Here is a 14421-nt window from a genome sequence, read left to right on the forward strand (position 1 = left end):
ACGAGCTCCCCGCGACATTCACTTCACACCAGTGAGAACATTCTCTCTCTTCTTATTCCTTTATTCGGAGCACTAAAGCGTCTCCTAACAAAGAGATTAAGACGGACCACGAAGTGAAAACAAAGAAAAGTACAGTCTTATATAGTCTGTTAGCACACATCTCAGTGAGATCTTTTCGGATCCTCTGCACTTCATCGCGAATGTGCTTGATCCGCGTTATAAAGACCATTACTTCGATGCAGAAATAAGGCAGCGCGCACGAGAAATGATCCAGGCCAGAACCCGCGTGGAGACGGAGAAGCGCCAAGCACAGGAGACAGATCAGAGCGCAGAAAAAAAGACTTGTGTCTGCACCAGATGAGGGGCATGCACCCTCGTTGTCTGATGTGTTCAGTGGAATTCTGCAAGAAAGTGCCTCAAATAATAATAATACGTTGGCTACTTTGTTCTTAAGCTACTATATATGTGACATTATATATATATATATATATATATATATATATATATATATATATATATATATATACACACTACACACACACACACACATACATACATAATATCAGATTGTAGCCATTTTTCTGCTAGATTTCTGCTTTAATTTGATAAAAATGTTTATTTATGCCCTGGCCCTATTTAAATACACTCTCTCAAATATTTCTCAAATGTCAGGCAGATGACAAGCTCAACTGCTCAACAGCTAGATGGTTATCTGTCTGAAGTCCCCATCCCCAGAAGTGATAAAAGTCTTGCCTACTGGAGAAGTAATGCACTTTCTAGTCCTACAGAGAAAAATTTCAAATGCACTTCATGCACTTTGTTTTTATGAGAGAACAGTTCATTTTAAAACCTTTCTGCAGGCCAGTAGGCCTGTACATTTTTATTTAATATACACATGAGTGGGATAAATTTTTAGTTTGAATTTTATTTTAATACTGTGCATTGTTGCAATGTGCTTAATACATTTTTACATAATTTGTAATTATGTATTTTTATGTTTTTTTTTAATAATTTATGTAATTGTAATTATCTTTGAAACGTTAATATTAATTTATGCAATTGCAATGTTTTAATTTTAGTAAAGTTAGTACACGGTCATAGCAATAAATGCAATGGTACTAATAATTGGCATAATTTCTTTCGGTGTTTCGGTTTCGGATTTCGGCCTCGGTTTTCTCTTTTTCGGTTTTCGGCCAAGAATTTTCATTTCGGTGCATCCCTAAGCATAAATATAAAGTCTACTGATAAAGGACACCGTCAACAGTATTGACGGCAAAATAGACTATGTTTGACAGGTGCAATATGCCACTGTGTCACCGGCCTAAGGTTTTCAAAAGGCATCAGGCGAGTGTGAACATCACTACAACTAGGAAAAAAACGATTGTAATTCAAACGCAGCTCCCGTCGGCATTTAAACAGACCTTTGCTCTTAATTCCGATCGGTCCAACGCAATAACGAAATCTGAGTAGGTCTCAAAACTGAAACTTGATGCTGCACTTTAAAGTATACATTAAAACATACACTGTAAAAAGCTAAATATATATATATATATATATATATATATATATAGCTTTTTACAGTGTATGTTTTAATGTATACTTTAGATGTATAGTTTAGATGTATAGTTTAGATGTATAGTTTCCTGTTCACATTCTGTTTCTTTTTAAAGTGACGTGACATTCAGCCAAGTATGGTGACCCATACTCAGAATTTGTGCTCTGCTTTTAACCCATCCGAAATACACACACACAGAGCAGTGAACACACACACACACACTGTGAGCACACACCCGGAGCAGTGGGCAGCCATTTATGCTGCGGCGCCCGGGGAGCAGTTGGGGGTTCGATGCCTTGCTCAAGGGCACCTCAGTCGTGGTATTGAAGGTGGAGAGAGAACTGTACATGCACTCCCCCCACCCACAATTCCTGCCAGCCCAGGACTCGAACTCACAACCTTTCGATTGGGAGTCCAACTCTCTAACCATTAGGCCACGACTCCCTTTTTAAGATTGCATCATCTTCGCTGTCAAGTCTATCATTAATTAGAAATATTTAACATTACTCTCAAACTCAGTTTTAATTAAATCACATGATGTGCTAATGTTGTACATGCAGTGCATGTATATGTAACTTCACAGGCTGACACATGGCTCAGCTCCATGTTTGGCTGTGTAATTGGTAAGCAGGTTAGATTAACTCTTCAGCTTTAGGAGCTGATTCCCTGGCTTTGGGTTCACGTGGTACCTGAATGGGGAAAATCTTTACTGCCACATAGTCACTGAGCAGCTGAGCCTTCCACACACAGCCAAAGCGTCCCCTAGCTTTGATTTCCAACAGTTGTAGTGGCTTCTGGACCAGGGTGGGAGATGGCGGCATGGGTCCAGGGTCCTGAAAGACAATAAATAAGAAAGTGTAAGTCATTGGGTTGGATGAACAGACCATCTGTAGGTTTAATAACTGCTGTAGACTTCATCACTATGAAGACCATCGTCAACCAACTAGTTTCACAGCGACTCCCTAAATCACAAGCTGGCTGTGCTGATTTCTGAACAACCTCTGCAGGGTTATTAAAGTGCCACCATAAACCACCATAAGGTCATTTCAATAAGATGTGTGTACAAAGAAGGGGCATTCAAAGAGGTCATTACAGAAGGACACAGTCCAGATACAAGACCCTGGTATTATCCCATGTACCCTTAAATAAAAGACCTTGTCAGTTACATTGATTGCTGGTGCCACTGGTATATTGTGATTCCGACTTTAAAGTAGTTAAGAGTTGGTTCATGCTAGATTTTATATTCAATTTCATACACTTCCATTCATACACATGCAAATGAAGGAGAATGGGTACACAAGCACATGCAAAGATTTTGTCTTCCGCTGCACACTAAACTCTGACCTGTGAATTGGCATAAAGAAAATCTGTAGGGATGCACCAATGTATCGGTCACCGATATTTACTGGCCGATTTTTCCTCAATTTAAAACCATCGGCATATCTGCTGTATAAGGAAAAAGGCCATAACAAGCCGAATGTTTACTAATTAACTGAGTGAAGGCATTGAGCTGTATAATGTCTTAGCACTGCTGTCTGCTCTTTAATGCTAATCAAATAACAAAAGAGAAAAGATCACACACTATTCTTGACTAAATCACTTTCGTAACGTTCGTAAGTGTAATAGACCTTCTCTGAATGATGACCAAAACTTTACTGATGTTTTATTAAGTTTATTGCTTAATTTTTCACTCCAAAAAAAAAAAAAAAAAAAATTCAGCATAAGAGCTAAATAAAAAAAACAAGTGCACATTAAACTCTCTCTCTCAGTTGAATTATCAACAAAAGCGAATAATACAAAACACTTCTTACAACTACCAGTAAACAAATATATACAGATCTCATGCCTTTTTTGGGGGGCTGCTTAATAAACTGACAAACGTTAAATCTGAAGAATTGTGTGCTTTCATTACCCATATAGCTCTGTAGACTAGAAAACCAGTCAAAATAAGAGTCCCGCCTTAGTAAAGGAGATCTCATACATAATTAAACTTACCGCTTTTTTTATAAATTTTTTTATTTTCAGGTCATCATGTGTTACCATTTACTACCATTACACTACCATTTAAAAGTTTAAGGCTGGTTAGTTTTTTTTTATATATATATATATATTTTAGAAAATAGTATCTTCTGCTCTCCATAGCCTCTTTCACACCGCTAAAGTGTTCAGGCAATTGTTCCCGGGTCTCTAGATTTTGCACTTACACACTGCCAGTGATTACCCGGGATATGAGCGTACTTTCACACACAACCCGTAAAGGTCCCGTAACGACACGTGACATCAGGGCGTGACGTGTAATGTAAGAGTCGAAAACATTAGGCACGTTATATTTTCACTGAAGCAAGCGAACGATCTCGGCGTCACCGCGGAAAGTGAGGAACTAACTGATCTCTGCTTCATTACAGTTTGCACATATTTTTTCGTCGCGAACGTTGATCTTCCTTCAAAACAGCCAGTAAAAGAGTCATCACTTCGACACGGCATCAGATCTGGCTTTTGTTCACACAGCGCTCGTCCCGGGTTGAACTCGGCAATGTTACTAGGTCTCCAACCCGGGTTCAATGCCGGAATCAATCCCGGGACGTGGTTGCTTTCACACAGAAGGCGACCCGGCAATATTCCGGCAATATGCTGGGTCCGACGTGCAGTGTGAAAGGGGCTCATGACTGTTAAACGTAAAAAAAAAAAAAAAAGTACAACCTATTATTTACAACATTATTACAATAACAAAAATAAGAGTTTTTTTATATTAATGTTTTCAAATGTGTTATTTAATATAATTATTTTTTAGATTAATTAAATTGAATTAATTTATTTATTTGATGGCAAAGCTGAATTTTTAGCCGTCTTCAGTGTCACATGATCCTTCAGAAATCATTCTATGCCGATTTGGAGCTCAAGAAACAATTATTATATGGTTTGTGAATAGAAAATGAAAAACAACAGCATTTATTTGGAAAATAAATCTTTTGTAATGTTATAAATGTCTTCACTTTCAACTTAATGTCCTTTCTAAATAAAAGTATTAATTTCTTTCAAAAATAGAAAAAAAATCTAAGAATCTTAAAAACCCTACACTTTTTAACTTTAGCATAAGGCAAGTTCAAAACAACAGTTTCCGTTCAGAAGAGAAACGGCTTAAATTAAAGCTATTTACCACCAACAATGAAGTTGTTACTATTGTAAAAAATAATATTTCTAAGTAAAGTGAGCACTTTACAATGGACCACACTAATTGTTATAGGAGAAGGGAATTGAAAAGAAAGCAAACCATTCATTCATTAGGGTTGTAACACATTGTGAGAACATTGTAAATATAATAACACATGCAAACTATACTAGATGTGGTTATGTGTTAAGTGGAGTAAAGGTGGACCATGTCATGCAGCTGAGCTACATAAAGCTTTGACAGAAGGGGCTTATGGGAGTTGCAGTTCAGAGCTTGTTAAACATAATCCATAGCTTCTGGAAGTGGACCACAGATTTGATAAGCACCTGACCTAGTTTGTGGGTGCTGTTAAATGCACTGGCATGCCATTACATCTTGAAGGCTTGAACCTTTCTGAACATGCCTTATGTAAGCAGAAACCATTTAACAGTAGGGCTGTGCGATTAATCGAAATTGAAATAAAATCGCGATTTGAGTGTGCGCGATTTCTAAATCGCTTTATAGCATATTTTTCCGTGGCCCTGACCTCCCGCAGTATGTTATCTGAACCAATCAGGATGCAGCGCGCCTAAGTGGAGCACGAGAACAGAGCAGACTGGGCATATGCCTAACTCCAGGTTCACACTGTGATGCGTAGCCTTTTTTTTTTTTCGAGTCCATGTTAACGGAACAGAACGTTCACACTGCACGCGGTAAAAGGATGAGAACAGAAAAGGTTATAAAGGTGCGAAAATATTTAATATCTTGCGCGTAAGCACAGAGACAGTTGTGAGTGCACAGGACACAGGTTGAGCGAGAGGAGACATGTTGTAAGGCAGCATATATCTGATCCTTATACAGTTTATGATCTGAGCACGCGCATCTGGTTTTGTTAATAGAGCAAAGGAAATCTGCATGTGAGTCAGTGATGTGCGGGTTGATCCAAAATGAGCGGGTGCCTGCGGTCGCCCGCGCTTATTAGTCATTCAAAAATATTTTTTATGATATTCGGGTCGCGGTCAAAGAAGACTGCATGGGGAGCAAAGTCGCTGTTTTTGGTAAAACATGATTTTGACGACTTAATGAAGTTTTTTTGCCTCTATAGCCACAGATGCAACCCCTGCCAGTGTGCTTGCTGTTATTGGGCATACGACTCACCTTATACTCAATGCAAGAGTAAATCGATAAATTTCAGGTATACATATAGAACAATAGCTAATAATACATAGAAATATGAACAAATGATATTAATAATTTGATTGACATAAATATAATTTTATTTTGATAAATTTTGGAAAAAAGTATAAATATTTTTTTATTAATAGATAATGTGTTTATTAACAATGTTTGGTATGTAATATAAAATTTTTATTTATATAAGATAATAGGTATGCTGCAGTTCTCAATATAATATTCGGTACGACATCGTTTTTTAGTTTAAATAATTTAAATGGGTTTTATTTTTCTCTGAATTGCTCTGTTTGTGTGCCCATGAGTTGACGCCGAGATCAGGAAACACCTCTCCACCTATAGTCTCACACAGCCAGACCTTCAGACTGACAGCAGAAGGTCTGGGAACTTTGGCTGCTTTGAATGGCCAAGGACCGCCCAAGAGGCCATATGACTGACAAGTAAAACAACCAATCACGTTTCATTTTGTGCCGCATCATGTTTAGGGGCGTGGAAATGTCACCACAATAACAGACTTTAAACTCTTGGATGTATCTGTATATTTATATGAGTCTATGCCTATGCCTATTTGTCTATGCCCTAAACTTTACATATTTCACATACTTTTGAAAATTCAGCGCTTAGCTGATCCTAATAAGCGCTCATTATCACAGTTGTGAACACGATGGCTTTCTTCTTTTTTATAAGTGGGTCTGGTGTGGCAGAAAATATATTCTAAACTGTAATAAAGGCTGTCGATTAGCAATAGAACACAAATATACTTAATTAGTATGAAAATACCTGTGATGGCTTGAATAACGCAGATAAACTATACATTTCTTAGTCAAGTGTTAATTTGTCTTCAAGTTCCATTATCAATGTTTCTATTAGGGATGTCCCGATACCACTTTTTTACTTCCGATACCGATGCCGCAGCTTTTGCTATTTGCCGATTCCAATATCAATCCAATCAATCAATCTTATACTACTACTAATAATGAACTAAATGGAAGCACTTTAGTGCATAAAGTCGTTATTTTTGTTTTCTTCGCTTACAAAAAGTGTTCCTGTCACGTCATATAACCCAAACTGCACATCTGATAGCAGCTGGAGTATTCTGGGCAGTCTATGGGACAGTCTCAAGCCTCCAGGTTTTCATCCAAAATATCTTAAATTGTGTTCCGAACACTAACAGAGCTTTTACGGGTTTGGAACGACAAGGGATTAAGTGATTAATGACAAAATGTTAAATTTGGGGTGAAGTAACCCTTTAAGTGCTCGATTAGAGAAAAAAAAAAAAAAGATTCATTTGGCCTCCTTTTTAGAACAAATGCCCAATAAGTAGTAGGGGTGTGCACGGATAGTCGAACATTCGAATATTCGTTCAGCTCTAATTATTCGATAAATAAAAATGATATTCGAATTTCGCAACCGCATCGCGACCACGTTGCTTCCATTATGAGCGCGCATACCGCGCGCCTACATTGGAAATAACGAACTTGAGCGAGCAAAAAAACGCGATATGTGAACAGCCCCTAAGAACTGCGGTCTTCTACAGTACTTCAAATATGCCGTGGAGAATCACGGAAAGTGACCGAATTGAAGAACATTGTTGCGGCATCTCTCAAGCAACGAATAAACACTGCTAACTTGGAGAATGCAGTGAAAACTCCTCTTCTTGCGTCTGCCGTAGACCCTCGGCACAAACATGAGAGAAGTAAGAAAAAAAAACTTTTTTGGACATTATCAGAACATTTTCCTTGATGCGAGTGGTGCGGATGCAGCCGCCGCCACCAATGATGAAGAAGATGCAATGCCCACTCATCGGAAAAGGCTGAGCTAGTTCTTCAGCGATGATTACAGAGAGTCCAGCCGAGACGAGTGGGAACAGTTCTTGCTGGAGCCATGTATTCCACCAGATGAGGATCCCATTCAGTGGTGAAACCAAAACACGAAGCGCTTCACAAAACTTATTCGCTTAGCACACCGTAATTTGTGAGTCCCGCCAACATCTGTGCCGTCAGAGCGCGTTTTCTCCACGGCCGGCCTTATTGTTAACAGACTAAGGAGCCGACTTTCTCCCGATCATGTTTACATGCCTGTATTTCTTAACAAGAACATTTGAAACAATAGAAAAAAAAAGCAAAAAAGATTTGCTGACAGTTTAAAAGTTAAGTGTAGGCTACGTTCTACAATAGCCTATGCTGCAGGCTGCTTTACGTTTTTTCTTTGTTCACTTTTTTTTTCTCACTTTTTTATTTTATTTTGCTTTTAATCTGTACTTTTGTTTGTTTGCACGCATTGTTAAAGGTTTTCAGCTACAAAACACGATGTGTAATGTTCAAGCTTATTGTGTGTAAGCTTGTTCAAAATGACGGAAACAATAAATGTTGCTGAAAAATAACGTCTGTCTCAATAAACTTAATTTAAATAAACGAATATTCGAATATTTGTTTTTTGTGAGCTCAAATATTCGAATGTGATATTTGCGGAAAACGCCAATCCCTAATAAGTAGGTATGATGAAGAAACACTGTCCACAGAGCACCTGCTGGATTGCCGTTTGGAGTTCAGGCAAAAGTAGGACAAATGAAGAACAGGCATGTTTTTATATGTGGCCTACATTTCCACCAACTGAACATGGAGGGGAAGGCACGATTGTGCTGAACTGAGACTCTTTAGCATATGGATCTGGGTTGTTAACTAACTTTTTCCAAGTCCTCAAGGAAACAAATGCTGGAGAAAAGTACATCGCACGACTGTGGGTGGGAGGAGACAAGGTTAAAGAACAGAACATCTATCATGCAGAGAAGAAAAACACGAAACGGTGAGGATGCAGGCGAGAAAGCGAGTACTTCTGAGATGGCAATGCTTTGCTGTTACACAAACCGAGAGAAGTCGACATTAAATGAGGGAAGATGGAGGTAACTAAGCTCCTGAGGGGGACGTAAAGTAAACAACCCTCACCCTGACCTCACACATCTACACCTACATAGGTCAGGATCATGTTTATTTTTCCATTTACCTAAACGTCAGTCACAAAGTAGACACCAGTCATAAACATGATGATAATAGGTCTTACTGGAAGTGTTTGCCCGTGGGGCAGTGGCCATGGATGGAGGCACAGACTGACATTTTTAAAGCATTCCTTTTCTAAAATAGAGAAAAAGAAAAACAACACAGGTAATTTAAGAGGGCTATCCTTCTACCCAGATGCCTGTTGCAGATATAGTATTTCAGAGTGAAGGTTACTGGAGTTGTCTGTTTTGTTCATTGTCTGAAATTAAGAGACCAGTGGAAAAAGTCTAGCAGAGACAATTGTTTTGCATGTGACTTACATGTGAAGCAGTCATACAGGTATTTACTTAGGTCCCGAATTCTCATTTCTCAGTCTTTGAATAACTGGTTTTAAACAGATCATTTAAGCTATACTTCTATCTGACATGTCATTTGCTTTCTTTTTTTATACACAAACATACTGTAACAATCGGACCACAACCAGTTTGTTTTTTAAATCAGCATAGAAGGACAACTCAAAATGTGGCTTCATTATTTTGTGATTTATCAAATACATTCAATTAAGACGTATTCACTCATGGACATTTTTTTATTGCACTCTACTATCGTCTACTATAAAAGTCTACTATAAATGTGATGTACGGAAGACTAAAATGATTTATCTCACCTAACAGAAAGCCACCCTAAGGTCCATGACTGTTTACCAAGACTATACTTTAAAAAGATTGCACAGAGTGCATCTGGGATAACTTGTTCGGCCTTGAAATTTTTGAGGGCTTGTGATCTCTTGTGAATTATTTACAAACAGTTATTCATTTGAAAGACACATTTAGACCAAAGCAATACACATTGGTTTGCTGTAACAAATGCAGCATTTACACAATGTAATGCAGAGCTAAAACCTTACAGAACTAAATGGACTTCTTAGTGCCAGAGTGCATCTTATCAGTACTGGCACACAGGTGGATAAAAGCATTTATGCGATGTTTTGTATTAAACCTTCAGGATGGACTAAATCTCAAGAGCAATCAGGCAACAATCTTTGGCTCCAGAACCCTGAGTGACCACTTGATTTCCTTTACTTGTTTTTGGGCTGCCCAACATTACTGTTCATCCACCCTCTGGGAACACAGAGCGATTCAAAAAGATTGTAAAAAGGCAATATCTTACTCTTTTGCAATATTTTATTTTCCCCTTGAGGTCCACTTACAATATTAGTCAAAGTTTCCTGGACTAAAAGTTAAATATCCTAGTCATAATACAGAAATTTTCCCCTCCATTTTCATCTTTCTTTCTAGCCCCAAGAAAACAGGCTGCTTTTACTGTTAGTGTGATATGGAAAGTGATCACTGAAAAAACATAGTACAATCTATATAATCACTATACCACTGCATTACTTGTTCGGAGGGAAAAATCCAGTTTTACATAACATGACCCTTTTAAATCTAGCAAGACATTTTTTTATTTATATTTTGCTGTTGTAGATTTATTTAGCTCATGGACAAACATCTGTCAAGAAGTACATTCATGCAACTGTAAATACAGCTCAGGACTCATCAGGGAATAATCTTAGTTCATTCCAGTTTTTAAGAGCTTTGCCTCTCTGGCCAAAACTGCAAATGAGTGCCGCAGAGACCCACAGCCTCACATCTTTCAAAGTTATCAAGCCATATTTTGTGTGTGCTGAAACTGAAAATGTCCAAGAGGTGACACTGATGCAATATGACAGTTTGCCATGAATCTTTCAATATGACTACAAATGTTTCATAGGTTATGTATAATAAAAACACTTTCCAGCTGTTCCCCATTCCCACATTCATTCACAGCATTCATCTTTGCATACATTTGCTGCATGCTTGGAGACGTGCAATTTTAACCTCAGTTCTGCCATTTTACCATGCACCTAAATCAAGGGATCTCTGCCTGAATCCCCTGAATCAGAGAGAATTAAGTTTTTGTTATAAGTGCACCACAGTCAGAGCATCACAGACTGATAAGGCAATGTGCAGGGATAAACACAAAATAAAACCGGTGGGATATAATAAGAAAATGTGCTAACAAAAAAAGGGGTGCTTTTGATAGCAGTGAAAAAAAAAGAGATTAAAATGAGGTTCCAACATAATCTTGAAAAAAAGATGAGTGAATCAGGCTTCTCTTACCTCTATCATTATATGAAAGGCGTGCTAGTTTAGGAAGGAAAGAGGAAATCAAGCGTTAGTTTTAGTTTAATGTATATGAGATGGAAAGAGGAGATAGGGAATTTCATGATTTCTTGGAGAATGAGTAAATTCGTTTCATAATTTCTGTAGGAACTTACACTTGCTGGCCAACATAATTCAATTTTACAAGTTAACCCAATAACGTCCGTCCAAAATATTTAACATTTATGCCAAGCTAAAAGATAGGAGCACTATTTTGTTATAGTCTACAGATTCATAAAGATTTTTTTTTAAAGCTAAAAAAAAATCTTATTTTAAGATGTCCTTGTTACACGTGTTATGTGTACTTAATATTATAATAACAATTAATTATGCATTATTACATGCAAGTAACCCTAAACCAAACCCTAATCCTAACCCTAATCATATAGTAAGTACATGTTGTTAATTAATATTACTCAGTACTTAAATATATAATTACACTGTAACAAGGACACCTTAAAATAAAGTGTAACCAAAATTCTTTCTTTTTTCTTCTCATACTTTAATGTGCAGAGACTAAAAGTAAGCCATTCATAGGTAGGTCTTTTTCAAAAACGGCCTGACATTTACTCAATCAATGGCTTGTGTTTGAGATGGGACAATCTATTTGTCCAAGCAATGATTTGGGGATTTTTTATTTTCGCAATTCAGTTTGGTGCAACTTGTGCTGCAAAAAGTACATGCTTCACAAGATAAAACAGCATATACTGGTGCAGGTGTGGGCCTAGAGTAGATGTTCTGATTAAATATCTTGCCTTATGTAGGTAAATTTTTTGGCTTGTCTGTGATTTTTTGGCTTGTCTGTGAATATAACCGTAAAGAATGAACCTCCAGCCCCAAGGATACCAGTCAATGGTTGCTGCTTATACCCGAGGCCAAATCTGCATGTTACAGCAACTGCCAGACTTTTAACAAGATTCTGAAAGACTTCACCAGATAAAACTGAAAACTAGAAACAATTCAGAATGTTTCAAAAGAAAACACCAAAGATTTTAAAGAGTTAAAGAGAAAATTGGGCATAAATTGTTAATGTTCTCCATTCCTATTCATCAATTCAATATAATAGTGTACTCTACTCAAACAACTAATATAGGAACAACTTAACCATGACTTAAAAACAAAACAACAACGAGAAAAAAATGTTTTCATAGCTGTGGTGCAGCAGTTAGCATGTCTTCCCTCCACATATACCAAAACATTTCCTGTCTAATGCAATACAAATAAAAAGTACAAATAAATGTGGGGAAAAAAAATTGTGATTTAAAAAAGAAAGAAAGACAGAAACAGAATGAGTTTAGGGACTTTTATCCAAATATTATTTACTGCCACAAACGACCCCACAATAAGTAAAAAAAACTGACCTGCATCTCAATGCATCAGAGTTCAAATCTGAATATAAAAAATGGATTCAAAGCAATAACCTGTGCATGAATGCAGAATCTGACCTAATGACCTTTTCTACAAATTCTGCAAAATGCATGCAGCTACCTGAATGCCATTCCTTCCTGAAACAAAAAAAAATTCCCTTCTTCACAGTGAAGCCAAGCACTTAATGCGGTTAAAGCACACTATACTCTCTTTCCTGAAGGGCATGTTGGGTCTTGAGTCCTCATAAGAAAACTGTTAAAAAAAAATCAAGAAGCTTCTATCTGACTTTTAAATGGTATGTGACTCTAAAGTGGAGGCTTGGGGCCAAATGTTTCAGAAGACATTATTTTTAACTACATACTTTAAAATGGCCTGAGAATTGATGGGGAAACATTTCAATCAGAGCTATTCAAAACAATGTTGATGACGACTGCTAAGGGCATCATAAAATGATTCTCATCTATGTTGATAAAGTGCCCAATGTAAATAAATGCAGCAACAACCATCAGGCCACCATACACGGTTAAAGATGGGCCTATCTAAATGGGATTTATCATGCGTTTCCATTTTGCTGTGTAAATGTTTACAGAGATCATATCAGTGACTGAATAAACTAACCAACAAAGTTACAGGAAGAGAGGAAACAGTAAAAAAGATCAAGTCAGGCAGCTGTCACATTACTCATATTTAGCTCAAGCTGCACAAATAAGTTGTGAGAGTTGAGCTCATCTAACTTAGCACTGAACACTAGAAAGAAAGGTTATATCACAAATGCAGTAACAACCCTGTAGTAATAGCTCCACTGAAAGGCAGTAGCAAAATGTTATTTATCAACTGACAGTGAGCAAGCTCTTGGACAGTAATGGTTTCATCACTGAAGAAGAAAGAGAACTAAAACCCTTTTCTGCACTCAAACATCTTTTAGTCGATGAAACAGACTGTCAAAGAAATTACATTTCTAATAATTTCAAAACAAGCTGATTTCTTTGTGGCACTTTGGGAAATGCCACACTTCCTGTCAACACGTTACAAAATCATTTCTGGCAATCTTGCAATGTTGGTGACGCAGTAGACTGACAGCTAGAGCCAACATTCTGGAGGAAATAATCGATCAAAACAAAAAGTACATTAGTATATAAACTACCATTCAAAGGACTGAGGCTAAAGCCGCCTTTCCACTGCACACGGCATTCGGACACGATTGTCGCACTTCTCTCTTTAGTGGAATCGAGCTGAACTTTCAAACTGGTCGTGCAGCAACCATTACCTCGGCATATTCACCATGGTAAAATTAAAAATTTAATTTAAAATGAATATAATTAATGTATGAATGCATCGTAACAAATCAGATAACCCCCCAAAATAAAAACAGTAAGTTTAATGGGGCTAATCAACGTAAATAATGATTTAAAAATTATACAATATTTTTTCTGAAAGTAAAAGTCGTGACATTTGCCAAGTGTGGTAACCCATAATTGGTTGGTGCTCTGCATTTAACCCATTCAAGTGCACACATACAGCAGTGAGAAGTTAACACACATCCGGAGCAGTGGGCAGCTATAGATCCAGTGCCTGGGGAGAAACTGGGGGTTCAATGCCTTGCTCAAGGGCACTTCAGCCATGGGTATTGAGGGTGGAAGAGAGCACTGTTCATTCACTCCCCACCACCAACAACTCCTTCCAGCACCGAGACTCGAACCGGCAACCTTCTGGTAACTAGTCCGGCTCTCTAACCATTAGGCCACAGCTGCCCCCTGCCCCTTCTACCATAATAATTCTAAAGCGTTTAAAGAATAATTTAAGTGAACAAAACACTGGTAATTCTGACCTTGCCCCGATAATTTTGATTAGAATACATCACATCCGGTCGGGCGGTCACATATGGTCTAGCTGCAGAAGTTCAAATATTTGAACGCATCCGAAGCTCAAATCGGATCTATAATTTCCACATATGATCGGAAC

The 14421-nt window shown here is 37.7% G+C and overlaps 1 protein-coding gene across 4 annotated transcripts in view; it reads right to left on the minus strand.

The window, feature by feature from the left end:
- The window catches only part of LOC132152947 (activin receptor type-2A-like), a 61684-nt gene that overhangs the window by 13108 nt on the left and 34155 nt on the right, over window positions 1–14421 (minus strand). For 2 of the 4 annotated variants that reach the window (XM_059561969.1, XM_059561967.1), the window contains exons 5-6: window positions 11050–11073; window positions 2245–2388 (exon numbers count right to left, since the gene is read on the minus strand). In XM_059561969.1, the coding sequence (XP_059417952.1) occupies window positions 2245–2388; window positions 11050–11073 (168 nt within the window). The remainder of the gene's footprint in view (window positions 1–2244; window positions 2389–11049; window positions 11074–14421) is intronic. The other 2 variants (XM_059561970.1, XM_059561968.1) reach the window with 1 other exon arrangement.

The sequence above is a fragment of the Carassius carassius genome, chromosome 11, assembly GCF_963082965.1.
Source record: "Carassius carassius chromosome 11, fCarCar2.1, whole genome shotgun sequence".
Lineage (NCBI taxonomy): Eukaryota > Metazoa > Chordata > Actinopteri > Cypriniformes > Cyprinidae > Carassius > Carassius carassius.